This window comes from Bos indicus x Bos taurus, chromosome 8, assembly GCF_003369695.1.
Source record: "Bos indicus x Bos taurus breed Angus x Brahman F1 hybrid chromosome 8, Bos_hybrid_MaternalHap_v2.0, whole genome shotgun sequence".
In the NCBI taxonomy this organism is placed as follows: Eukaryota; Metazoa; Chordata; class Mammalia; order Artiodactyla; family Bovidae; genus Bos; species Bos indicus x Bos taurus.
In genome coordinates, this window is record NC_040083.1 from 78,088,325 (window position 1) to 78,113,579 (window position 25,255).

Below are 25,255 nucleotides of genomic sequence, written 5' to 3' on the forward strand. Positions count from 1 at the left end.
TACGTAGATGATGATTTCTGTTTTGAACTAATAATGTGTGTAGAGTTACAAGGTAAATAGCCTTTCCCTTTTAATCACTTTGACTTACTAAAGAACTTCCTGTAAGGTATGGAAAGCATTCCTTAAAATAATGTCAGATGTTTGGATACACTAAATTTTCATTATAAGAAAAAACCAGAATATATTGTTTTCCCAGTGTCTTGGTTCCAGTTGATTCTTGGCATGGTTGCTATAATTCTTAACCAAGCTGTTATATTTGGTATGCCATGTATGCCATGCATACTTTATTTAAAAAAGAAAATAAACTGTGAAATCTGGTGTGTGTAAAAATGCACTCTCTTGAAAATTCAGAGTTTTCTACATGTATAAATTGTACCTAAACCAAGGAAGTATGAAGGGACTTCCTGTGTTACTATTGCATGAAAGAATTGAGGCAGAGAGAATCTTGTCTTTCAGATATGGGTAAATGCTTAAAGCACTGAGGCTGACATCTGTTCCAGCTGCTCTAAGATATTGCTGTGGGGTTAGTCAGGGTTGTGAGGTGGGATGGGCTTTTTCTAAAATGAGCTCTTTTGAGCAAATAAAAATGTCACAACGGTGGAGGCTTCCGGAATTTGGGGGTTAAGTCAAGTCAGGGTTCAGCTGGCTATCCAAGTCTGAATGCTGTGTCTATGGGATTGATTTTGCACTTTTCATGTTTCCTATTGCAATAGAGTAGGTTCTCCATATTATCAAGACTTTTTGAAACGGGTCACCTGCTGCTGCTAAGAAGTGGTCAGAGGGGTTGGCTGTGGTATTAACATCCCGGGGGTTCCACCTGATGGGGAAATGCTTTTGGACCATGGATCCTGTTCTTGGTGGCTGGAATGGACTGGTGTTCTTTCAGACTAGTGAGCACGTCTGGGACATTACCTTATGTACCTTGCTAGAGTAAGAGATGACCACTGGAATATGAGTTGGATTCACTTCTGAAGGGTCTGATCTGGGACTTTCAATCTGGTCATGTCCCTCATAGGCTCTCCAAGGGCAGGTGAACCACCTTCCAGACCCCATTGCACCTCAGATGTTCTGGAGGAGAGGCATGTTTTATTTCTCATTTCACCATCATAACTTCTGAGATGATGGAAGTCCTTCTGTTAATGTTATCCTGGAGAAAGGTCCCAGAGAAGAAGGGCACTTTTGAGTGGAGGACCTCCTTCCTGCCCCGTGATAGTCTCCTGTTTCTAAACTCGGGCACACACACTTTTCTGCATAAAAGGCTGGGGCCAGACAAGAATCTTGGAAGCCTGGCAGCTTCCTAAATGTGCCTGAAGCAGCCATGGAGGCAGAACTGTAGTCTGGGAGCAGGTCCCTGCGCAGCTGACAGTCATGTCCTTGCTTGTGCGGGCTGGGCAGTGAGGAGGAGGTGGTATGGCGGCAACTTATGAGAGAGGGAACCATCACAGGATTGGGGAGTGGCCACAGTAACTGGACTCCTTGAAGAGCAAGAGTTAAGCCCTCAGGATGTGGCCTTTGGCAATTTCACCTTGTCTGCACTAGAGCATCAAATGCAGTCCACCTCCCAAGATGTCCGTTTCCAGATAGCTCAAAGGCCTTTGGTTTTTGATCCTGTTCTCAGTCAGATTTGGATAATTCATGTTTATTGTAGTCAGAGAGTAGAGATTATCAACCTCACTTCTCTTTGTTTTGCTTTCTAGAATATTTGGTGCTTAGCTGAGGTTTCATTATCTTGTGCACTTTGCTAATTGAATGGAGATGAGATTTATGAGGTACCTCTATTCAAGAGAAGGTAATTTGTTTGACCTTCCTCTCTGCTTCATTGGAACCATTAGTAGATCTGACTTTCCTGCTTTGCAGTAATAGGCAGAGACACTGGGCACTCTAAAGACCCCTGATAGCTGCTTTCTTAGCAGGCATCCTAAGTGTTACTAATTTTCAGACTCTGTCGTTGAAGCATTTCTGGGAATGCCTAATCAGAAAGTGGTGGTCCAGGACAAATTTTACTTTTACCTACTCTCTTCTTTGAAGGATCATCTTGAATTTGGACATGGGATCATCGTTCTGCTCTGAGGCCTTATTATATCTGTGTTCACTCTCCAATAATTGGGGCTACCCTCTCTACATGCTTGAGGTCTCCCAAGTACATCAACAGCAGTGCTTTACCTCTAAGTTCTCTTCTTCCTCTTGCCCTTCCTTTTTCCATCTCCTACTTTCATCATCATTATCACCAGCACTATCGTCACCACCATAATCTCCACCGTCACCACCACCACCATAATCTCCATCATCACCACCACCAGTATCTTCTCTATGATCATCACCACCACCATCATCACCATCATCATCACCATCAGACCAGCTCTGGCTGCCCCATGTCCACTTGTTTTCTGTTGCTTATTTTATGCATTATTTACTTTTCTAGAAATTTATTTCCAGATCCATTTTGATCTGTGGGCCTTGGTTTTACCCACGACTGAGCGGAGCTGAGCAACTTCCTTTGTGTATGCTTGAGGTTCTTGCAGGTTTCTGTATTGATAGGTTAATTGAGCAACAGGTTTTACGTCATTTGTTTTCTGTTTGGATACTACATTGTCGTCCTCTGGATTCATATACTAAGAAGAATCACTGTCCGGAGTATTTTGGCAAAAACAAATCTGGACACAAATCTATATTGGCAGCAGCAAGTATGCGGTCTTCTGTAATGAAATTGACAATGTCATGCTTATGTACTGAATGTTTGAGTCACTGGTAAGCCTCTGGTCTGAGAATCATGGAGTAGTGTCTTTAGGAAGATATCATTTCACCTTACAAAGAGTTACCCTATAGATTTTGCAGTGTATGTTTATTGTCCTCAGTCAGAAGGCAAGGCACAGCCCGCAGGAGGACACTAGATTGATTTGGGTATTTCACCGTGTTTGTAGTTCAAGCCTTTTGAGTATTTAATGCCCCTTAAACCATAAACATTTTTTTCTTTCCTACTCTGCTTATGGCATTTTTAAGTTATTCCGCAGATCATTGCAATGGCCTTGGTCTTTGGATGTGCTTCCCATCCTATGTGAAATCCCTGATGTGATGGTGCATGTGGCCTCGGACACTTTTCATCGGGCCCTGCTGATCAGATCACATCCTCCTTCAAATCATTGAATTTTAATTGTGCAAGAGCTTTAGTTTTCCTTACACATTCAGGTTTTGCCAAGAACTTTGTGTTTCCTGCTTTAATTTTCAGCTCATAACTTAACTTCATTTTATGAAGTCAAACCTGAGCTTTAAAAGCTTTTCTGACTGTCCTCAGCCATTTACTTTAGTTTTTGTTCTTCAGCTAACAAATTGGCAACAGCTTCCTTTTTCCCACTCCCACACCCCATAATTCTGATCATCATGAGAATTAGAATGAACCAAGTCTAGTACTTTTCCCCCAGGAGCTGAAAATGCTTCAGGAGGCACCCACTGGTTCTTGTGTCTTAACTCTGCAACCTTCCATATATTCTGACCAAATGTGTGATTTTATACAGGAAGCTTTGAAGTGATTTGATTAACCCAGTTACCAGTGAGAAGCAGCAGACCCTACACTGTATTGTCTCTCCCCTCCCTTCCATTTTGGTTCTGTTCCCAAGTCCATCAAAGTTCAAGAAAAGTTTTAGACATTACTATGCTATGGCTTGGAATGAATGCTGTCCTTGGTAGCATGAGAGGCAGGCAGGGCATAGAAGATATAGAGACATGCTCTCTACCCTCCTGTGCTTAAAGTCTAGGATGCAGGAAAGTAAACAGAAAAGATATAGAAGTTTAGCAAAAGTACAAAAGGAGAACATGTTAGTGAATGGAAGAGAATGCTGTAGAAGTTAAGAGAGAATGAACTAATTACTCGAAGGAAATGGCTTTTATGCTGGATCTTCAAGAATGGTGAAGGCTTGCTTGGTAGAAGGTGATCTTAGGAGATGTGATGGTGTGTAGACGAAAGGAACGTCCTTGGGAAGGAAACGGGGTGCTTGAAGGATGGTTAAGCAGCTTTTGGAATGAGTGCAGAGGAGGATCTAAGCTTAATTGTTGGGAAATTTTCGCCACAGTTGCAGGTGATACCATTTGTAAAGAGGGACTGACCATCCAGAGGTTCTGACTTTATATTTCAGCTCTCATTCTGTTCCTGGGTGACCATGGATGTATCACAACAGCTATGTGGGCCGAGTGACTCACCTATAAAGTATAATTGAAAAGGCACAAAAGCAAAGGCTAGTTGATGCAACAACCAACAGATACTAAATGTTTTACAAGGATGTCAAGTGAGGACAATCAGGGCTTCAGACCAAGTGCTAAAATAAAACAAAATTGCACCTGGCTCAAGTCTAACTGAAGGAAAGCATTTTACCCCCACCATTTCCTGGACACCTAATCCTATAAGAACACAGGAGATTCTCTGATTTTTACCTGGTAAACATTTTCCAGAAGGCTCTGGGGATGTTTGCTTTGCTTTCCAATGAAGGTGAGCTGCCATTCTGGCACCCTGGCCACCTTGCTGTCTCCAAGGTGGCAGCGTGCCCTGCAGACACCAAGCTGGCACTTTTCTACTTCTCCAATAACAAACGCGATAAGATCTGCTTTTTTAGATTGCAGCTGCATCTTTCTTCCGTTCCCTTAGCATCCTTTCAACTCAGCAGTTTTCCTTTTTGCTTCAGATAAATTGCTGTTAATTTAAATGTACTGCAGATCCTTGCCATTTTATGGCTGATTGCTTCTGAGTAATAGGAGGAAATTGTGTGCATGTTTGAATGTAAAGAAGTCTAAATGGGTCAGAAGCCAATGGTAAAGAAAGCACAGTGCTTCACTGACCTTCAGCCCCCTGGTCCTTCTCTTTGAAGAGGTCGATAAGTGGATCCAGAATCAGCAAATAGCAGAGACCTATCCGGGTTTTTCTTCTCTGCTTTCAACTTGACATCACATTTCTCATTCAGCACCTGCTTTATCCTTGTTCTTATTTAGCTCAGCTAAGTGTAAGCAGCGGTGGCAGAGTTTTTCTAGAATTGTTTTTGATAAAGGAGCTGTTGTCACGATAACTACCGTGCACCATCGGAATTCTGCAAACGCTTCAGAATGTCACATTGTCAAAATATCTATATTTCAGACTCAGAAGCTAGACAGCTCGTTTGGCTGCTAAACCCACAAGATGTTCAGCCATTTGTTGTGGTCTAAAAACTTTCCCCCTCACTAGGAGAAAATAATGATCTATTGTTTTATATCATTTTGTAGCCCTTTTTTAGGGTTTCTTATAAGATGAGAGGGCACAAGTCATTAGATCTTGGTGGCTAAGTTGGGGTCCTAATTGAAATTTACCATCAACCCTTTGGAAACATGAAGCATTGGATACATTTTCTTAAGCTAGTCAAGTTTTAAATGAAACTAATTTTTCATGAGTTGGTGGTGTATCTTTAGTGTATCAGTGGTATGTGTGAGTATCAAGTATATGGGAAGGAGACTGACTTGCCTTCCTTGAGGTGAAGGGTGGTGTAAGCCATGCTTTACATGCAGGCACTACACACTGCTTATCAGTATAACAAGCTGGCTTTTCATCAAGAAAGACATAAAGTGTGTATTTTAGGGTGGCTTTACTTGCTTTTCTTGCATGGGTGTGTGGAACTGCGATGTGTGTCTTTGAGAAGGACACATCACAAAAGGCAGAGCATAAGAAGGTTACAGAGGGACACGACACGACATCAACTTAAATGAGGCAAATGCCGTTGCAGCCTGAGCAAATGGCAGTCCAAAAGAGCTTCCACTGAGTCCAGCAAATTGTTTCTCCCAATTTTAATAAATAAAAGAGGCTGTACATTATTTTTTTTTCATTTTTAAAATGTATTTTTTTATTGAAGGATAATTGCTTTACAGAATTTTGTTGTTGTCTGACAAACCTCAACATGAAACAGCCATAGCTATACATATATCCCCTCTTTCGAACCTCGCTCCCATCTCCCACCCCATCCCACCCCTATAGATTGATACAGAGCCCCTGTTTGACTTTCCTGAGCCATACAGCAAATTCCTGTTGCTATCTATTTTACATATGGTAATGTAAGTTTCCATGTTACTTTTTCCATACATCTCTCCTCTCTTCCCCTCTCTCCATGTCCATAAGCCTATTCTCTATGTCTGAAAAATGTAAAAAAAAAACAAACAGAAGAGCCTGTAGTGCGGGTTGGGGAGCTGCATGGCGAGGAAAGTGGCAAATAGAAGCAAATTGGAAGAACAGCCTGGTTCCAATTAAACACTTTGACATCAGTAAACTCTTCAAGTTCTTGTATGGGGTTGGCCCAAAAGTTTGTTTGGGTTTTTCCATCAAATGTTACAGAAAAACACGAACAAACTTTTGGGCCAACCCTATGCCATAAACCCAGTGGAAATAAGGTTTGCATTAGCAGCTTAATCTATTGTTATTTTAATCAAGTAAACCCTTTAAAATTGCATGTTCAGAAAAACTGGTATATCGAATCAACAAATATTTTGTTTGAGGGTGATGTCTTCTGTTTGTATCTCCAAGCTTTTCTTGCTTTTATTGGCAAACTTGACATCCTCATATTAATCCCACTGTTTCAGTGGGAAGGAATTTGAGATCCACCCTCTTGAAACCTGGAAGAGTAGCTAAGGTTAGTTCATTTGGTATTCTCAAGCTACGTACCATAGTCCACTCTTCAACTACTGCTGCTTGTGTTTGCCTGGAGGCTGGGCTTTTAGAAAGAGACTAGAGACAGATATGAAGGAGACTTAATCAGCATCACTGTGTGCTTCCTAAATTCTCAGTGCTCTGTGGGTGATTAAATCCATAAATGATGTTTGGCATTTGTCCCTAGTTCTTTTCCTGAGACTTGGAAGGACAGGAGAGAGAAGTGCCATGGAAATTAAGCTCCATAGACTCTTTTAGTGTTGTTGTAAATGATTATACAGCTTGGTGATGGTAATTACAGCTCTGGAGGCAGATGACACCAGCACTTGGCAGACCAGACACCAGGTTGAGGAAAATCGAGAGTCTGGAGGGTTGGTTTTAGAAGTGTCTTCCAAAGCTAAACTTGAAAACGTCTTGGAAGCGTCTTGGGGGTTTCTACTATGACATCATCTATTCTTTCACTTATGCATATAAGAAGCTAATGAAGATTCATGCAATTTACTCACAGAACTCTATGTAATAAAACCTTCCCTGTTCCTGCTGGGTTTTCACAGGCAAGTTTGGAGAAAGCTTATCACTTCTAAGGTCATGGTAGGGCAGCCACTGCACCAGAGGTTCTGGGAATTTGAGTTCCATCCCACACTAGCTGTCAGAACTTGAGAGGCTGCTCAGTCTCTAGCCCTCAGTTTTCTCACCAGTTAAGCAGGTGTAACAATAGAACCTATCTCCTAAGGTTATAGGGACTTGATTTAAGCAAAGAGCTTAGAAGATACCCTGGCACAAAGTAGATTTACTGTGCAAGTGATTCCCTCAACTTTCTCCATCTGGAGTCAATGAAGTATTTGAAGTCAAGGAACTCCAGTTTCTTTATTTTTGCATCATATATTACAGTGTCTGCTATTTGGTTGGTGCTCAGTAGATGTGTGCAGAATTAGTTGATATTAAGTATTATATATGTTTTATATATTATGTGTACTAGATACTACATGTCTTAAATTGTATATATAATGTATATACATACAAATATACTTCATGTTGTATGCTATATACCATATTTTATATAGATTCTACATATGTGCCATAGATATGGTATGGTACTTAATTAAATATATGCAGTTAATTAACTGAGATTCCCAGGTGGCACAGTGGTAAAGAATCTGCTTGCCAATGGAGGAGATGTAAGAGATAAGGGCTTGATCCTTGGGTCAGGTTGGTCCCCTGGAGAGGGAAATAGCAATCCACTCCAGTGTTCTTGCCTGGAAAATTCCATGGACAGAGGAACCTAGCAGGCTACAGTCCATGGGGTCACAAAGAATCAGACATGGCTGAGGGCATACGCACGCACACACACGCACACACACACACACACACACGCACAATTAATAGTAGGATTCCTAAAAAAGAATCTAAATCCTCACATGAGCTCAATATTTCTCCAGGTGAAGCCAGCCAGTTCTCTGATCTAGCTGAGTAATTAATTAATTATTTTAGACATAATTTGGTTTTATAGGTAGGAAAAGAAAATTAGAATTTGGGTAGATATCTGTTATTGGATTTTATTTTTTCCTTATATATAAAAACTACCGAGGGGTCATCTTTTACTGTGCACAGATTTCTCCTCCTTAAATTAAGGTGTTAACATCTGAGACAGTTGTGGGTGAAATTGCGTGCAGGAATCCTTTGCATCTCTTTCCTGTGTTTCCTGTGCCATGTAAACTCAGTTTTAAGTCTAAACTAAGCTGTTAGATAATGAGACTCCCATTTTCTCCTGATTCCTGTTTTGTAATTGCATTATCTTTATGTTTTCAAGCGTATTCCATGTTGTGTCTCAGTTTTGATGTTTATTATGTTCTTTTAAAAGTGATTGTACTTGCATGTTATTTTCCATTGATTTTTCTTTTGAGCATGACTTATGTTTTATTTTGTGTTTCTTTTAGGTTTTGTTTTGTTTCATAAGATTCCACTGGATGGGTAACTGAAATAAAGGAAAAGACAGAGAAGGGGGCTGTGGTGCTTGTTGGTTGATGCTGCCTTGTAAGCTGGACTCTGGGGGCCGGCATTGACCTTTCCTGGGAAGTGCCTCTTACCTGGGATTTCCTGGTAGATGTGGGTGGTATTTGCAGGAGGTACCACATGAAGCCCGCAGGTGCCGTGAACTGTGAATTGGGGACACCAATGCAGAGACAGCTCACAGGCAGCTAAGAAAGTCAAGAAAACAAATTAATGCTTCTCTTTTGTTCTCACGATCATTCAAATACAAAGTTGAATTGAAATACTGTCGGATTGTGCTTCTCTTCAGAAAGGTGTGTGCTGTTTGACCGTACTGGAAATGTATTGATTTTCAATGTTGCTGTTTATTAAAGGTGAACTGTAAAGTTTTAAAACAAATCTAAATTTAGGAACAGGTGTAGGTACACACTAAACAGTGGAATCTCCATTTAACATGAATTTTAGCACTGTTTTCTGTTGTTTAATCAGTACTGAGTTCAGAAAGTTTCACTTTTCCACCTAGAAAGCAGTGACTAAAAGAGTTAAGGGCATATGCTCCATCGCTGTGGGGGCTTGGGGATAGCCTTGGGAGTTTCTTTCCTTCACTGGCTGTTAAGGTCCAGAGTCAATGCAATCAACAATAATGCTTTCCTTAAAGTGTATCAGCAGACAAAAAAAAGAAATGGAAAAAGAAAAGAAATAAGCTAATTGGTAGGGGGCTGTGAATTTTGGTCAGCCATAGTTTCAGAAAAATCGGAAAGATGTAAAGTATATACATATGGTGCATATGCCCTTTTATTTGACCTCTGTGATCCACCTGCTTTTTAGAAGTTTGCCGAGTGAGACGGCCGCAGCATCTCACGCTGTTCCCATGACAGAACTGTAGCTTTTTGCTCTGAAAAGGCCTGCGAGCTGAATGGCTGGCCTGCTGTGAGCAGGAGACCACATTCTAAGAAGGGTAGTCCCCTACAACATACTCCACTCCACTGGGTTTTCCTGAGCTGGACAGCTCTTCCTGACCCCAGCAGCACACAGATGGCAAGTCACTAATGAATACGTGCTTTATAATGCCCAGCTTCAGTGCTGCAGGGGCAGCCTTCGAGTTACAGAATTCTGCATCCCTGCCTTAGTCTTACGTGGACACCCGTCTCACGCACGTGGCCACCACAGTGACCTTTGTGTGCACTTCGCTTAGTGTGCACCAGGCGGGATGGGACCCCTGTGAGGTTTGGCTGCTCCTGCCTGCCTCACACCTTTCCTGTTGGGGGAACTTCAGAGCCAGGCCCGGAGCATCTTGTTTGAAAACACAGTTGGCTCTGACTGTTAACACCTGCCCATAGATGTCACAGGTGAATTGGAAACTTACTGACATTTTTGAAAAGCCCTTTTGGTGGGGGTGGGAGGGATAGTTACTCAAGTTTTGCAGTTCAGCTTTAAGGTTTTATAGATTTTTAACTGGTCCAACATATTCAGAAACATTGTTTTGAATCTGTGTAACCAAGGCATTAATCTCAACAAACTGGGATCCATGTAGGCACCACTTGATATAAGTAGATTTTCCAAGATGAATACTTTATACTGTATCTTTTACATTAGCCACAATATGTGTTATTGCTTGACGCGAACATTTCACGGAGTCCTATGGATTACAGCATTTGACTCGGCTGCTCAGTACCCCTGCCTGAAAGAAGGGTGGTTCCTCCAAAGCAGAAACAGGCTGCTGTTCTCAGAAGTTGTGTTTCCCAAAGGGTTTTTGAGTGTGAGGGCAGCTGACCCTGGGCAGGGGGAGGTCTAAATATTCTCTGAATTCCCATTTTCTCGCTCACTGTTGAATGACAGTTCCTGTCACTACTTAAATTTTGATCTTTCCCAAAGGTGTCAATTTACAAAAAGGCCAGCTAATTGCAGAAATCCTGACCCCAGAAAGAAAAATGAAATTCAAACTGAGAGCCTGTCACAGGCTGTCAGGATGGTCAAGGTTCTTAAATATCGGCCATTTGGTGCAATTTTTTTTAAAGTTTTTATGTTATTCCGTGGAGTCATAAAGAGGCAATAAACTCTCTAAGAACTATTTTATAAGTATCCCAGACCTTACGAGAAAGAAAAAAAAGAATATTAGTCCTCAATAGCTAAAAGAGTTGCAGCTAGATTCTTGGAGAAAATGGAGAAAAGTGGACAGATAAGGCAATTGAATCAGTCAAAGAGCAGTTGACATCTCCTAGGGAACAATGAAAACATCAGGCTATTAGAAAATGGTTTCAGTTGGTCTTGTGTTCTTTGCTTTTCTTTTTTTATTTTTTTTTAAATCCCTAAACACCTCCATCAGTAACCCAACTTCTCATTCCTGTACTCCAGACCACCCCTCTCATTCTTTGCTTTTGATGTCTCCTGTAAGAAATCTTTTTTGAGCATCCTAAAGGGATGTAGCATGCATTTCCCCATCATTATAGAAAGAAAGGCCGCAGTTTTGCTGAAATCAAGCCCATCGTCCTCCAACAAGGATGTGGCATTTTAGTGCCAGGCAGGTATCCTAAGTGAACAACGTGGGCCAGCTGAGTGAACACCATCCCCTCTAGAGGGGTGGCTGTCACCCAGACCAGCCAACTCCTGCCTCCCAAGAATGATAGCCCAGATTTCCAAACCTTCTGATTCTTTAAGAGAAACTTAAAACCTGGATTTTTTATGTGAAATGTCTCTATTTTTAAAAAGTTGGCTCAGTTATTTTTAAAACGTTATGTAGGCCAACAAAACATGTCTGTGGGCTGCCAGTTTGTTACCCTGGTCTTAAAGCAAGATCATTGTTCTCTCACTGTATCCAGTGAGAGATGGGAAAGCATAGGTTCAGATGGGACAGCACACAGCCCCTCTTCATTGGTTTTCCTTAATGTACTGATACAGCCTGTTGGTGAATGCAAAGCAGGTGTGTCCTCTTCAAGAGGTGTGTCTCAGGTCCTGTATCTTGATTCAGGTCCCACTGAGACTCGCCCAGGCAGCTGAGAGATAGAGGAATAAACTCCCACTGTCATCGCATGATACATCAGTCTGAGACTAAAGGAGATCAATCTCTTAACAGGAGGAATGAATCTCCACATACTTTCATGGATTCAGGGGTTTTCTCTCCTAATCTCCAGCAGGCACTGGTTTCATTTTGACCCACTGAATCTTCTTTCCAAGAGAAAGGAATAGAAATCAGGCATGAACAATCCCAGCCCCAAGCCTGCAATGCAGAACCCAGGATTCACTTTTGGCTCTGAACTCTCCCTCCCGCTCCTCACCCGGCTTACACCCCACCCCCCAACACTGACCAGAGACCATCAGGATTCAGCCATTGGATGAGTAAACAACTCAAGGAGTACAGGCATGAATTCAGGCCAGGGGTGAGGGCCAGCATGATGCAAGCTCTCTTACTTTTTCTCTCCTCTTTTTTTTTTCTTGATTCTGTTAAAATCTCTGATTTTTTTCCTCTCTCTCCAACACTCTAAATTGACTCCATGACAGAAAGTTTATTTTTATTTGCTCTATTGGTTACTTTGCACACACTTTTTTTTTTTTTCATTGCAAATGGAATCGAAGCACTAACTGCGACCAGTATTAACTCTTTTCTAGCTCTCCAAGATGATTTATGCTTTCACTTGCTCCATTGCTTTCTGTCTAGTGGCCCCTCCCTTGGTTTTCATCTGATTTCCTCCCACTACAGTAGAAGCTCATTCCATCTTCTTTTGTCCAGACTCAAGGTAATAGATTCCGTAAACTCCAGGGTCTTCACAGGGTTGCTGTATTCAGCCACGTGGGCTGTGCCATTCCTCGCTGGTGAAGGTCAGTGGACCCCCAGGCTTGTGCCACGCAGCAGGCTGTATTCCAGGGAAACCACGACAGAAGTAGCCATTCCATTAAGTACGTTCTGCTATGTCCACATACCTACAGTGCCTATAAACCATGACAGGTCTGTTCAAGGACACCTGGGAAGGTTAAGGACCCTGCTGGACAGGGCAAGGATACAATTTTCTGTGGGGTGCTGCCAGGCTGAATTAAGTTAACAGACTTCCTAATCCAGAAAGTGATATGAAAACAGTTGTCAGAGAAGGCAGTTTTCAACTCAACTTAGCCCATTTCCTTGTTTTGGTCTTCAGGGACAAAGGGACCTCCCTGCCATCTAATTTTGACAGTGAGATCACCCTGAGTTGAATACAAACTAATGTGGTTTGGAGCCTCGGCCTGGTCGTTAGTATGCACCCAAGATGGCTTGACGTTGGCTATGTCAGGAGTCTTAGTTTCACAGAAAAATAAGCATGTGAGAGGTAAAGGAAAGCACAGAGATTTTCACCACCTTTAAAATTCACCACCATCCATTTTTGAATGGAGCTTCTATAAACAGATATAGCAAGAGGTTCTATTCACAATGTGTATGTATTTCAAATCATCACACTGTACACTTTCAACATCTCACAATTTTCTTTGTTGATTATACCTCAGTAAAGCTGAAAATACAAAAAAAAAAAAAAGGAAATGGAAAAAAATAGCAGGAGACTCCAGAGAAAGACAGATCTTTGAGTTTCACTCATGTCATGTTTAAATCCATTTGCTGTAATCCATATAGGCAGCCTGTGAATCATTCTCATGCCCTGTTTTGTTCCCCATAATGTTCCAGGTCTTAAAGTCATTTTTCCACATTTCCTGTAAATAATGGATAATCATTTTTATTTTATTTTTAAGTACTGTTTTAACAATGTGGATAGACCATAAATGTACTTGCTGAATTCATTCATGTTTTTAACAAGTCAATAAAGTTTTGTAATTCATCTCCATGTGTCTTGCATTCTCTGTAGGGACTTGTATATTTTCACCCCCACCTGCTTCAAATACATACCATCACCTCATGTGTCGTTGGTGGTGTTCAAAACTAAAGGTGTTAGAAGAAGTGTGAGAAATGTCACTGGAGTGTGGGGGAGTCCCAAAGCCCCTGTAGATTCTGAAATAAATCTCTTCTAAAACAGATTTTTAAAAATTTCAATCAATGTGAGTTGCACATTTATGGTTTATTGATTCTTGCATCAGATATATTTTCATTGGCTAAAAGGCAATCCTAAAATACAGCAAGAAGTTTAAGGGATTAAAAAGATGAAACTTAACATCCTGTGGGAAAGTCCTTTGGAATGACTCACATTCCTACAGGAGGTATTCTCAGTGCTCTGTCCCTCGGTTCTAACTGACTTTGTGGTCAAATGAACCTGATAACTTGTGCTATGAAGGAGGGAGGGAGACAGAGAGGAAGACAAGTGGGCACGGAGATAAGGTACCATCTTGAATCTTAACTGTGAGCATGGTGCCCATACTTCACACCCCTTTGGTCTCCATTTCCTGCCTGGCCACACTGTCTTTTCTCATTTTCCCCTTTTCAGATAGGACCTAAAATCAAGGTCCCCAGCTTTGAAAATTTGAGATTGCTTTCACTTTCTTTTAACCTTATAAGTGTTTTCACTCTAAATCGATGACTTAGGGATTGGAAAAACAATATGACCTGATGTCATACATACTTATTGAGCCAAGTATGCCAACCCCCTTCAAAGAACCTGTTTAGTGCTGGTGACTTGTGTTTTTTCTAAGGCACTTTTAAATGTGCTGAGCTGAGAATAGGTTTTGATGGTAATTTGAAAGTTGTATGGTAATCTGAGGTAGTAGGCACTGGGGGACTTTGCAAGTTTGAATTCCAGCTCTGCTCACAGACTAATTGACCTTGGGAAAGCTACTTCACGACTTCATTCCTCAAGAGATGAGGATAATGTTAGCAGTATCTCCCCACTGGGCTCCTATGAGACCTAGATGATGTACTTGGCGTGGGGAGAAGTACAGGGTATCACTAATAATAATACTTGAAAGGACATGGGTTTGCACTGTGCTTGGATGTGCCTCCGTAAATGCCCTGGATTCACAGACTCACTTGCTTGTATGGGTCATTCAGCAATTGCTTGGGTGCAATAACAGAGTCCTTATGAAGGGGTGCTTCCCTCCCTGGGTCGTTTTGGATGTGGTCCAAGCAGGGATCGCCACGCTGGAGCTTTCTCAGGGGTTCTCCTAAATCTCTTCCTAGATTCCTCTCCCTGCCCAGGTGACTTTTGCATATTGATCACAGTCAGATTTGATTTTGATAGAATAAGAGGTCATGATCTGTTTGGGCCTGCATGCATGCATGCTGCATGCTAATACATCCATGCTAAGTCGCTTCAGTTGTGTTAGAGTCTTTGTGAGCCTATGGATTTTAGCCTGCAAGGCTCCTCTATACATGGAATTCTCCAGGCAAGAATACTGGAGTGGGTTGCCATGCCCTCCTCCAGGGGATCCTTTTGACCCTGGATCGAGCAGGTGGGTTCTTTACCACTAGCGCCACCTGGGAAGCAATCACATCCTGTATCCTTAGCCTACTTTCTTTTTCTTCATAGCACATAGGTGGCAGCCAGTTCTTAGCACCAATCAATTGTGTTCCTATGGAACTGGGATCTCAGCGCTGCCAGATCCTTTATTTACCAAAAGATGTCACTGTGCAGGCTTTTTTTTTTTTTTTTAATTGCAAAATGTTCCAATTCTTAAAGAGCAGCTACAAATTCATGCCTTTGCAGAAAGAGGGTGCTGACCATGTAAAACATTCCAGGACTACTCCCTGGCTGTCAGTTTTCGGCCTCTGCCTTTATTCTCCTGACTATGGCCTTCTACAGATAGGGAAACTGAGACCTGTGTAGGACAAAGGACTGTTTTCTCAAAGTGACCCAAGCCCCAGCATTTCCTTGTGTGAGGGGGCAGGGTATGGTTAGGAGGAAAGGGGATAGGAAGAGGCCTGTGGGACCGCCCCCCACCCCACAACAAGCATCTCCACGGTCCCCTCATTTCCTAGTCCTACTCAACTGGGCCTCTATGTGTGTTACCCACTCAGTCGTGTCTGACTCTTTGTGATCCCATTGAGTGTAGCCCTCCAGGCTCCTCTGCCCATGGAATTCTCTAGGTGAAAATACTGGAGTGGGTAGCCATACCCTTCTCCAGGGGATCTTCCCAATCCAGGGATCAAACCCGGGTCTCCAGCATTGCAGGTATACCATCTGAGCCACAAGGGAAGCCACAGTTTGGGCCTGTTTATTATGATTATTCAATGAGTTCAAGTGATGCTCTGCAGTTTGAGGATTCTGGAAGAAAAGCATTGAAGGTCATATCCCAAATATGGTTTTCTTCTTTGGTTTTCACTTTATTAAATTTCACTTTATAAAATTTTCACTTTAAAAATTTATAATTTTTCATCATTTGAAGGGGTTCCTCCATTATCTTTAACTTTTAAATTATCTATTTGAAAATCTTTGGCTAAGGATAAAAACAACAGAAAAATTGGCTAAGAGATTGTTTGAAAGGAAAAACTTGTTTCAAGTTCCTTTAGAAACAAGTGTTTACAGGCAATGGGTTTTCTGACTCCTGATGTAGTTTTTCATAGTAGCTGTAGCAGGCAATACAATTGGTCACATTTGGGGTAATGACATTTCATTTATTTAAAAATATTTTGTAATTTGGGCTTTTTTTTTTCTTATTAAATCATTTTAAATAAGTGGTACTGAAGTTTTACCAGCACATAATTTAAGGTATTTTTACAGTTGTTACTATCTTTTCTAACACTTTTTAAAGCAGTGTTTATCATTGGATCTAAAAGGTAGATCCAATGATAAACAGGTATCAGGCTAATAGGTATTGGTTTCCAACCGTGTGCCAAGCACTATTTTAAGTGCTTCGTGGTTCTTTGAACAGTCTATGAGGCAGATGCTAATATTGCTCCCATTGGAAAGGTTAGGAAACTGAGGAACAGAATGATGAGGGGCTTGTTCCAAGTTACCTAGCTAATGAGGGGGAATGCCAGGATGTGAATTCAGGTAGACTAACTCTGGGGGGCTTCCCAGGTGGCTCAATGGGTAAAGAATCTGCCTGCAACATAGGAGATATAGGTTCAATTCTGAGTCCAGAAGATCCCCTGGAGGAGGGCATGGCAACCCACTCAAGTATTCTTACCGGGGAAATTCCATGGACAGAGGAGCCTGGTGGGCTACAGCCCGTAAGATAGCAAAGAGTCAGACGTGACTGAAGTGACTGAGCACACACACAGACTAACTCTGAGAGTTAGTGCTTGAAAGAGCTAGTGGGCTTGGGCTGGGCCCTTGAGGAGGGTCAGGACTGGAGTGAGGCTAGCCAGGTGGCGAGGTCACCCTCAGGGCTGTGCAAAGGCCCAGTGGTCACTCCTATAAGCACTAGCAAGTGAGCAGAGATTATTGTTGTCCAGATGCAGAATAGTAAGGTTAATTGAAGTCACAGGAGAGGCTTTATCCCAGTCAACACCGTACCCCCTGACCTATCTCCCTCAGTAATTCATGCTGCTCACAAAGTCCTTGCCAATCTTGACTTGACAGTATGTGGCACTGTAGTGAACTTGACACTCGCTTTCTAAATTTCACCTTATGAAACAGAAGTTGCATCCAGTATGTATCCATTGCTAATTAGCTATTGAAAACCCAGAGTGTGTTTGCCTTTTCTCCATTGTACCTGAAGATGGATTTGTTGACTTTGATCATTCTTTTTTTTTTTTTTTTTAATTCTGAAGTGAATTTTCTTGTTGCTCTGAATCTGGAGCACTTCCTATTCATATGAAGCAGTTGCTTGGGCTTCCCTGGTAGCTTAGCTGGTAAAGGATCTTCTGCAATGCAGGAGACCCCGGTTTGATTCCTGGGTTGGGAAGATCCCCTGGAGAAGGGATAGGCTACCCACTCCAGTATTCTTGCCTGGAGAATCCCCATGGACAGAGGAGTCTGGCAGGCTACAGTCCATGGGGTCACAAAGAGTTGTACATGGCTGAGCAACTAAGCACAGTTCTCCAGTGAGGATACGTGAAGGTAGAGAAACCACTTCAGTGAAGATGCGGGTCGGGGATGTGAAGGGAAGGTTTGCTTGAGAACACATCCTGCCACCTCCATGGAGAGGGTCTGGACTTTGGGACAAGGTGTTGGAGATGGCTGAGCGGTTTCTTGCCTCAGAGACACAAGACAGAGCAGCATCTGAGCCGCACGGTCATGTTGCTGCTCCTGTCCCTGAATGTCCTGTCCGCAGCCAGTGTCTGAGACGGACTGCCAAGGGCACATGCTAATTTTCCAGTCATTTGGTCAAGTCCCATCTCATATACCACAGACCCCGGGGCCTGTGTTTACTGAATCAAAAATCTCTGCTCAAGCATAAACTAATGAACAGACAATTCTCTCTTCTTTTAACATTTTTACTGTGTTTTGGAGGAAGAAGGGCAAAGCCTCTTTTGTGTTGGTTTGCCACCCTTCCATCTCTTTCTACCAGTTCTCATCCTATAGTAATTAGTCTTGCTGAACTGATAAATAAAATGTAGATTAGATTGCTTTATGGATTAGAATTCAGCTTCAGGTAAGCTCACACAATTTCTCTGAAGACCCTGGAGCTGGGTGGGAAGCACAGAGGTGCTAGCACTATTTGGACTTTCGGGGGAGTTCTAGGTTTTTAACATGAACTATGAATCCTGAACTAAGATAGTCTATTTCCCAGATGGCTCAGTGGGTAAAGAATTCACCTGCAATGCAGGAGATGCAGGAGACTTGGGTTCAATCTCTGGGTCAGGAAGATTCCCTGGAGGAGGAAATGGCAACCTACTCCAGTATTCTTGCCTGAAAACTCCCATGTGTCCATGCCTGCCAGAGGAGCCTGGCAGGCTACCATCCATGGGGTCGCAAAGAGTCAGACACGGTAGGTATTGCTGAGTAGTAATAATAGATAATCTATGAGGGTGCTTCAGGATATTCAGATATTACACTCTGAGGAAATATTTCTCTCTGCATTTACCTAGGCTCCTGGATTCGGGGGAGGCCAACTACCTCTCTATGGCCCTCTTGCTCTAAATACTGTTGAGTTTAATGCTGGTGAGCTCCTTTGTCCCTTCAACCCTAGAGGTGGGAAAAACTTCCCTCTGTGGTCAGTCTCCATGACTTGCCACCTCTTGTTTGTCCCTTTAACCTACGCAAATGTCTCTACATCATCCCTATATTTCTTCATGTGAAATCACCTGGGGTGAATTTTTTTTCTGTAACACCACCCCACTGAGATCTATATATGAAAGTGAAAAGTGGAAGTGAAAGTCACTCAATTGTGTCTGATTCTTTGAGACCCTGTGGACTGTAGCTTGCCAGGTTCCTCTGTCGGTGGAATTCTCCAGGCCAGAATACTGGAGTGGGTAGCCTTTCCTTTCTCCAGGGGATTTACCCAACCCAGGGATCGAACCCAGATCTCCCACATTGCAGGCAGATTCTTTACCATCTGAGCCACCAGGGAACTATCAGTAAATTCTTTAATACATTATCTTGTTTTATCCTAGCCAGATCCTATTCAAAATCTGGTAAGTATTAATCATCAATTATAGATCAGACATGAGCCAGGCACTGGGAAGATACCACAGTTAGCAAAACAGACGTCCTCTTTGACCTCCTGGGCCCTGGTTATACAGTTAGAGTGTCTGCAATGTTGACACTGTTATCATGCATACTTTGCAAGAGGGAAAAAAGACTTGAAAAGTTAACTTGTCCAAGCCACTAATGAGATCTGTCTGCTTAGGAATTCATGCTTCTGGCCCTCACTCTCTGAGGACAGTGCTCTTTTGTTCTCTTGAAGGACCCCCGGCTGCAAACTCTGAGAGAGCCATGAGACCTCTGCTCTTCACCTTGGTGGTGCTAATTCTTTTTGACCCACTATAAATTTGTGAAAGGTGTCCCAGCTCTTGGTACCTATTTTGTCTCTCTTTTTTCTTTTCCTTCCTCTTTTTTCTTTTCCTCTGGCTGCCTCTCCACCAACATAAACACACACAGCTATGCTTTATCTATTCTTTAATTTTAACAGTTAAATTTTAAATTTACAATTGGTTGGGTGGAATACGTATTTGAAAAGTGAGATGGTATGTGAGTGAGAAAGAGAAAGGAAGAAAGGAAAGACGTAATAATTCTCTCTCTCACACACACACACGGAAAAGGAATATTGCGTATGTTAAGCTTTGTTTGATTAAATTAGAAGTTAATTCCAGCACATTATACTATTATCACCTCCCCACTGCTCACTGGGATTTAATGCTCCTTTAGAAAACTTTCGGTATTGTATTTTTTGCTTTTTGTTTTTACTTCCTTATAAATAGCAAAAAGTTTTGCTGAGAAGTTATTACAAATCCCAAAAGGTTGGTGTTCCATTCTGAGCTCCAAGATATAAGGATTGAGTGGTTTCAAACTTGGCCAACTTTCTGACTTGGCAAGTGCTTCCATCCTTATTTATGACAGCTTGGAAACTTCCATTTTCCAGGGCTTATAAGCAATGTTGCTGATTTTGCCTTCCTTTTCTATTTTGCTGTGAATTATGAAATAACCAGCCTGAAGGTTAAAACATTAACCCTCTTAGCAGCCTAAGTGTGTGTGTCTGTATGTCTGGCTGTGTTCTTTCTTTCCTTGGTTGTCAGCCACATTTACATTTTCATGCAGGCAGTGAACTTCCCTTTTCTGCCTTTCCACAAAATGACAGTCGGAAATGCTGAGGTCTGGGGCATGGAGAATGATAGGCTTGTGGTCTCTATTGTGGCCACAAAGGACTTCTTGGTCAGCTGTTCTCCAAGAGACTATATCTCATCCTCAAATGGAAATTTAAGGGCTGGGACTCCAGAGCAAGACAGCTAATCAGGAAAGTCTCAGGGAGTTTTTCTGAGAGGTATGAGTTGGTTGTGTTCTGGGGATCTCCCTGCCCGTTTTCTCAGTAGAAAATTGTCAGAATGGAGGAACTACTGAGAAGCTGTCTTCCCTTCCTTCTTTTTATCTTAACTCCATATCCAGTTCCTTGAATACTCATCAAGTACTATTTACTTTGGATTCCTGTAATGTCACAAAAGTTGGGAGCCTCTGATTATTGGGTAGAGGATACAGATTTTTCAGAATATAGGCAGGAGGAATTTTTGAACACAGAATATGTCCTTGGAGAAGCGGGTGCCAAGTGGGGATTAAAGCTGCAAGGATTTTTTTTAATCAGGAAAAATGCTTGTGTGAGAGCAAATGGAGAAGAAGCCGGAGAAGGCTGCGGGAGCATCAGACTGCCTAGCAAGCAGTGCTTTGAAGGGATAGGGGTGGGAAGAAAGCCTGGGTGAAGCACCCCAGATTGCCACTCTCTCTAAGCAGGTGTTGGCAGAGCTTTGGGGTAGATTTGGGGGATTTGAGACTGCTTGATGTCTGTGAGCTACAGAGGGCCATCTGAGGAGTTCTTTGTCTTCTGGGATGTGTCTACCTTACAACTCTGGACCAGGCTCAGTCATTGGTGCCGGAGCAGCCCACAGAAGCATGGACTTTATGCAAATGAAAGGGTGGATTTCAGAGCACTGACAGATTTCAGGGTGTAGCTTGATCACTTTTGCTGCCTGACACTGAGGGTCCACAGGGTGCTCTCATATAATGGGAGCAGTCTTATCTGACCTCCGCCATGTGATGTACAGGATGATTTCACTTCCCATCTCTCTGTAAAGCATAGTGCCCATCTGACAGTGCCCTGCACACCCCTGGCTGGACCACTGGGCTCCAGAGTTGAAGGGAACATTTAGTTCTTTAAATGACCTACTACCAGTTATATTGGTTTAAAGGGCTTCAACCATACCATATTTCTTTTTCAGAAGTGCAGACTGGGCAAGTCAACATTTTGAAATGTTTAAAATGTCATTTTTGAGCTGTAGCCATCCTTTTATTTATGGCAACATAAAACGACATCTGAAGCTAAGACCTGTTTTTGCTTTTCTTGCCTACCTCCCCAAACTACCAGTGACTTGATTTCACTTCATTTTGTGTTCCCTGTCAAACAAATGTCCTATGGTGGCAGCTCTCCTCATCGATTCAGCTCCTTTTGGAAGAGTGTTTATGGAAGTACCTTGCCAGGCATGAGCAAAGAGCTGGAATGGAGCAGAGTGAGGTGTCCTCTTACACAATTCTTCACCCCAGCCTCGAGTTGAATTGTTTTCAAGAAAAATCCTTGTTCAGATTTGACAGACTTTACTGAATGCTTTCTATGGGCTACACCATAGATTGCCAACTCCACTGACTCAGGAGACCAGATGGGTCATGGGAATGAGTAGGTGGAGTGGCCCCGTGCACGGGCAGAGCTAGCCTACCCCAGCTAGTGTTGCTCTGCAGGAATTCAGGCTCACGGTCGTCAAACCTGGTTTTTCAAAGCAAGGGAAGATCTGGAGTTTTGTGTGAAATCTCCCAATTTTTAAATGTTGGCAAGGCTCTTCACATTTTTTAAAGTCTCCGCAAGCCAAACAAAACACGTCTTTTTGCCAGATTTTTCCTGTTGTGACCCTTGTGCTGAATATTCTGTTTGCTGCTTTTAAGATCTGTTCCTCCACAATGGCCTTGAACAGATACTGGTCTTTCGGTTGAGTTTCCTGGCAGCCGACTCTGCCTTGGGGATTCCCGTGGGAGTGATTGATTAGGGGTGAGTCTCCGGGCTGCCCAGGGGAGGAGTGGAGAAGGCAGGACAGGATAGGGGGCTCCCGGGACAGGGTTTCAGACAAAGCCTTGTGGGGGGGAGCCCCTGAGTGTAAGTTGTCCCCCAGAGATTTGGAAGTTAGGCTTTCATATTCATGTACCCCTGATCACTAGCTGAGAGTCCCAACAGACAAAAGTGGGTTCCAGCAGCTCAAGGGTGGCCCTCCAGCAAAGAGACACAAGTGCTGGCTGTTGCCTAGGCTGGGCACACGACAGCCATGCCATCACATCCCACCACAGGGAGCTATGACTTTGCCCACTGAGCCCACAGGTAAAAAGAAGCAGAATTCCAGCCTGGATCTTCTGCCTGCTCCAGTCCAGTCCCCTGCTTGTTGATTCTTTTTCCAGATGCTTGTTACAGAGATCGGGATGCTGAGTTGGGAGTATCTTAGATCCTGACTACTTGGTGTGTTGGCCCCAGACTCCCAGTTGGTCTCTTCCTCTCGGGTTACCTGGAGGGAGGACAGCATGGCTCTTTGGAGAAGGCAGGAACAGGTCAGTAGAAACTCAGAAGATGCTGTGAACCAGCGACTCCCTAGACAGTTCTGAGAGGGCTCGCTTGAGCCAGGAGCTCCCAGCTCCAAGTTTTTTCACACTAGGTTTGATGCGTCATATCTGAGATGTCGGCAGTGTTTGGGGTGCTCTGTACCCTAGTACTGAGTTCTGGGCTTATAAGACACATCTTGCCTGATTCAAACCTAGAATATTCTATTTCCTTTGGAGAATTGAAAACTGTTCATGTGTTTAATTAAAGATATACCCTCTAAACTCCAAGCAGCTACCCTTGAAGGGAATCCATTGGAGGCAGGGAGAAAGGCAGAAGCTGTAGTACCATCTGCTAACCAGACATCACTGGAGTCTGAGGGACCCAGAGGCAAGGAAAGATCAGATTTTTTTTTTAACCTGCGTCTACCACGTGGGCCCATGCAGGCCTTGCCCTGTGCCCTCTACTCTGGTCAATGGCTGGCTCTTCCTTCCCAACTTCCTGGTGAGCCAGGACAACTTCCTTGGCCCCACCCTTTGAAGGCCGTCCTGAAATCAAGCCAGGTCTTGCGCTTTCAAACCTGCTCCGTGTTTGTCACTCCATCACCCCTGCCTCCCATAGGGCCCTTGAGAGGAGCAAATGGGTGTTCTCACCCTCTTGCTTTCATCCCTGAGTGCACCAGTTTCCTCCCAAAATGCAGACTTGTGCTGGTTGGTCCTGTACTCACATACCTCTAGGGACTCACACAGCTAAGTTGATCAAAACCACGCTCCTCAAAAGGTAATTCTCTCTGCACTCTGTTTTTACAGCCATCCCCTCCCCATCTATTACCTCTGTTCCTCTTTCCCAAGATGCTCACTCCAGCTGGTTGGAGCCTCTTTCTCCCACCACCTGTATTTTCAACTGTTGAGTCCTCCCACTTATTATCTGGGTGAACTTGAACTTGGCATTTATTTCTCAGAGTCTCAGATTTCCCCTCAAGAAAATGATGGAAGTAAATGTCTAGCTGGTGGGGTGACTGGGAGAAATACACGGGAAATTTATTGCAGGTCATCAGGACAGCGTTTGACCTATTGCAGGTGCTCAGTAAATAATACCATTGTTGGTAGCTCAGCAGTAAAGAGTCTTCCTGTAAATGCAGGAGATTCAGGTTCAATCCCTGTGTCGAGAAGATTGCCTGGAGAAGGAATGGCAAACCACTCCAGTACTTTTGCCTGGAGAATTCCAAGGATAGAGGAACCTGGTGGGCTACAGTCCAAGGGGTCACAAAAGAGTCGGACTTAGTGACTAAAACAACAACATGATGATTATCCTCACTCTTGTCCTTTTTCAAGACCCAGCATAGATTCCCTTCTTTCTCCCAGAAGCTTCCCCAGAACAGCTCACACAGAATTCATGCCTCCTATAGAATCTGCCTGTAATGTGGGAGACCTGGGTTCTATCCCTGGGTTGGGAAGATCCCCTGGAGAAGGGAACAGCTACCCATTTCAGTATTCTATCCTGGATAATTCCACGGACTGTATAGTCCATGGGGTCAAAAAGAGTCGGACACGACTGAGCGATTTTCATGTCACTTCACTTCATCCTCATATAGTAGTATCAAACCTTATTTGATCTGGTCTGAGAGGAACCAGAGATCAAATTGCCAACATCTGCTGGATCATGGAAAAGCCAAGAGAATTCCAGAAAAACATCTATTTCTGCTTTATTGACTATGCCAAAGCCTATGGATCACAATCAACTGTGGAAAATTCTGAAAGAGATGGGAATACCAGACCACCTGACCTGCCTCTTGAGAAACCTATATGCAGGTCAGGAAGCAACAGTTAGAACTGGACATGGAACAACAGACTGGTTCCAAATAGGAAAAGGAGTACGTCAAGGCTGTATATTGTCACCCTGCTTATTTAACTTATATGCAGAGTACATTATGAGAAATGCTGGGCTGGAAGAAACACAAGCTGGAATCAAGATTGCTGGGAGAAATCTCAATCACCTCAGAAATGCAGATGACATGACCCTTATGGCAGAAAGTGAAGAGGAACCAAAGAGCCCCTTGATGAAAGTGAAAGAGGAGAGTGAAAAAGTTGGCTTAAAGCTCAACATTCAGAAAACGAAGATCATGGCATCTGGTCCCATCACTTCATGGGAAATAGATGGGGAAACAGTGGAAACAGTGTCAGACTTTATTTTTGGGGGGCTCCCAAATCACTGCGGATGGTGATTGCAGCCATGAAATTAAAAGACGCTTACTCCTTGGAAGGAAAGTTATGACCAACCTAGATAGCATATTCAAAAGCAGAGACATTACTTTGTCAACCAAGGTCCGTCTAGTCAAGGCTATGCTTTTTCCAGTAGTCATGTATGGATGTGAGAGTTGGACTGTGAAGAAAGCTGAGCGCCAAAGAATTGATGCTTTTGAACTGTGGTGTTGGAGAAGACTCTTGAGAGTCCCTTGGACTGCAAGGAGATCCAACCAGTCCATTCTAAAGGAGATTAGTCCTGGGTGTTCATTGGAAGGACTGATGCTAAAGCTGA

The 25,255-nt window shown here is 43.0% G+C and overlaps 1 protein-coding gene across 10 annotated transcripts in view; it reads left to right on the top strand.

Annotated features, from left to right (window-relative positions):
* Positions 1–25,255, top strand: part of NTRK2 (neurotrophic receptor tyrosine kinase 2) — a 414,185-nt gene that overhangs the window by 161,070 nt on the left and 227,860 nt on the right. The window contains exon 14 of one of the 10 annotated variants that reach the window (XM_027550142.1): positions 8,590–13,440. The exons of the other annotated variants lie outside the window; for them this stretch is intronic. Coding sequence (XP_027405943.1) covers positions 8,590–8,627 — 38 coding nt within the window. The 3' untranslated portion in view covers positions 8,628–13,440. Of the gene's footprint in view, positions 1–8,589; positions 13,441–25,255 lie in introns of those variants that run through there. 10 annotated transcript variants of the gene reach the window in all.